Raw genomic sequence first — 2565 nt, forward strand, 5'->3', positions numbered from 1 at the left:
GACAATGGTTCCTGAGGAACTCTCCGTTCATCAACTTGGACTTTTGGGGCGCGGACGGCAGTGGTTCTTCGGAAAGAACTCTCCGTTCACCGTCCGGCCAAGCTGACAGTGGTTCCTGGGGAACTCTCCGTTCATCAACTTGGACTTTTTACTTCTTTGAGACTTAATCCTGAGAGAAAATGGGCGTCCTGTCATTTGATTAATTGAATAACGAAAATACAAATCATAATTCAACTGAAATAAAATTTCAAATGAGTGGCGTTCCAAGTGTTTGGGATAGGGCGTCCGTTCGAGTTTTGTATCCTGTATGCTCCATTTCCGAGCGCTTCAACTACCCGGGAAGGTCCCTCCCATTTTGCTGCCAATTTGCCGTGCGCGGCTACTCGGCGGGCTTCGCCAACCTTCCTCCATACTAAGTCGCCCTCATGGAAACTTCTAGGCCGCACCTTGGAGTTGTACTTTCTTTCTACCATGCGTTTGCATGCTTCAGCTCTTAAGGCCGCCCGGTCTCGCCGTTCGTCTAAGGAGTCCAGCTCGATCCTTAGTTCTTGGCTATTCAGCTGCAGGTCCTCGACCTGTCGCCATAATGATGGCTCTCCCAGCTCGATTGGCAACATGGCGTCCGTACCGTATGTCAAGTTGAAGGGGGTCTCCCCGGTTGTTCCGTGAGGCGTGCATCGATAGGCCCACAGGATTTCGGGTAGCTCGTCGACCCACGCTCCCTTTTGATCTCCTAAGCGCCGCTTTAGCTCAGCGACTACAGTCTTGTTCATTGCTTCTACCTGACCGTTCGTCTGAGGGTGCTCTACCGAGCTGGTGACATGCCTAATCCCCAACCCCTCAAAGAACTCGTTCAGCCTTTTGTCTATGAACTGCCGGCCGTTATCCGTTATGATCGTGCGCGGGAGGCCGAAGCCGCATATCAATTTCCAGCAGAATTTTTAGACCTGGGCGGCCGTTATAGTCGCTAGGGGTTCGGCCTCTACCCACTTAGTGAAGTAGTCCACGGCTACCAACAGGAATTTCTTCTAAGCCCGACCTATGGGGAATGGTCCTACGATATCCATCCCCCATTGAGCGAACGGCCAGGGCGATACGATCGTGTGGAGCGTATGAGGGTGCAGATGAGTGTTGTTGGCATGCGCTTGACAACTAATGCATTTTTGGACGAACGTCTTTGTATCCGCCTCCATGGTTGGCCAATAGTAGCCGGCCCTTGTAACTCGGGCTTTTAATGTTCGTCCACCCGTTGGAAAACCACATATGCCATTGTGGAGTTCATTCATCACGTAGCGCGCCTCCTGCTCCCCCAGGCACTTAAGAAGTGGGGTGGAGAACCCCCTCCTGTACAAACTATCCCCCACTAACAGGTAGCGGGCAATCCTTTTTGCTTCGTTAGGCTGGACAGGTCGCCCGTCGTCCTGTCGAGACATAATCTCTCTGATTTCGGAACGCCAATCCTCGTCCTCGGTAGTCACTGCCGAACAGTCAATCGAGGGTTGGAACAACACTTGTCGTACGATAGTCGTTAGCTGTCCCCTCTCTTTTCCGGAACTGAGTTTGGACAACATATCCGCCCGGCTGTTTTTCTCCCTTGGAATATGTTGGATGGTGATCTGGTCGAACGCCCTTGCCAGTTCCGATGCGCGCTGGAAGTATCGCATCAAGTGCTCCTCCTTCACTTGAAAGTCACCATTCATCTGGCCGACGACCAGTTGGGAGTCTGTCCGGCAGGTGATTCGCTTTGCTCCCATGTCCATTGCTAATGCTAGGCCGGCCACCAGGGCTTCGTATTCCGCTTGGTTATTAGAGGCTTTGAACTGGAATATCAGGGAATGCTCTAAGAGGAATCCGTTAGGGCCCTCCAACACGATGTCGGACGCCCCATCCATATACAAATTCCACTCGTCTTGGCGGGTGGGAGGTAGTTCAGCTGCAAAGTCGGCGAGGTGCTGGCCCCTGATCGGCCCCCTTGGTTCGTAGCGCAAGCAAAATTTGGACAACTCTACTGCCCACGCCACCATGCGTCCCGCCAGGTCTGGCTTCCTTAGGATTTTTGAGATGGGAAAGTCGGTTCTGACGACTATTTGGTGTCTCTAGAAATATGGCCGAAGGCGTCTGGATGGGTTTATTAGAGCGAGCGCCACCTTTTCCACTTGCTGGTAACGAGTCTCTCGGTCCAGGAACGTCCGACTGACGAAGTATACGAGCTTTGGTTGGGGCCGTTCCTGCGTTAACACGGCACTGACTACCGATTCGGATACGCCCAGGAAGATATGCAAGTCTTCCCCTGGCGCCGGTCGGTTCATGACGGGTGGCTGGTTATACCCGGAATACGCGTCCAGGAAGCTAAGTATCCGGTGTCCGGACGCACCATCTACCAATGCATCAATGCTAGGTAGAGGATGAGAGTCTTTCGGGCAGGCTTTGTTCATATCAGTATAGTCTGTGCACATCCGCCACTTCCCACTGGCCTTTTTTACCATTACTACGTTGGCCAGCCAAGTGGTATAGGTGACCTCTCTGATAAAGCCGGCCGCCCTCAGTTTCCCTACTTCTTCCTCT

The 2565-nt window shown here is 52.7% G+C and overlaps 2 protein-coding genes across 2 annotated transcripts; both read right to left on the bottom strand.

Moving 5' to 3' along the window:
• Nucleotides 1-230: 230 nt before the first annotated feature.
• On the bottom strand, nt 231-773 carry LOC148203797 (uncharacterized). Its single transcript, XM_088107757.1, has one exon. The coding sequence runs from the start codon at nt 771-773 to the stop codon at nt 231-233; it is 543 nt and encodes a 180-aa protein (XP_087963883.1).
• A 255-nt stretch (nt 774-1028) lies between these two features.
• On the bottom strand, nt 1029-2024 carry LOC148203798 (uncharacterized). Its single transcript, XM_088107758.1, has one exon. It carries the CDS (start codon nt 2022-2024, stop codon nt 1029-1031), a length of 996 nt encoding a protein of 331 aa, XP_087963884.1.
• Between the last annotated feature and the right edge of the window lie 541 nt (nt 2025-2565).

Source organism: Vigna umbellata, chromosome 2 (genome assembly GCF_029865625.1).
Source record: "Vigna umbellata cultivar VRB3 chromosome 2, Vumbellata_1.0, whole genome shotgun sequence".
Taxonomy (NCBI): domain Eukaryota; kingdom Viridiplantae; phylum Streptophyta; class Magnoliopsida; order Fabales; family Fabaceae; genus Vigna; species Vigna umbellata.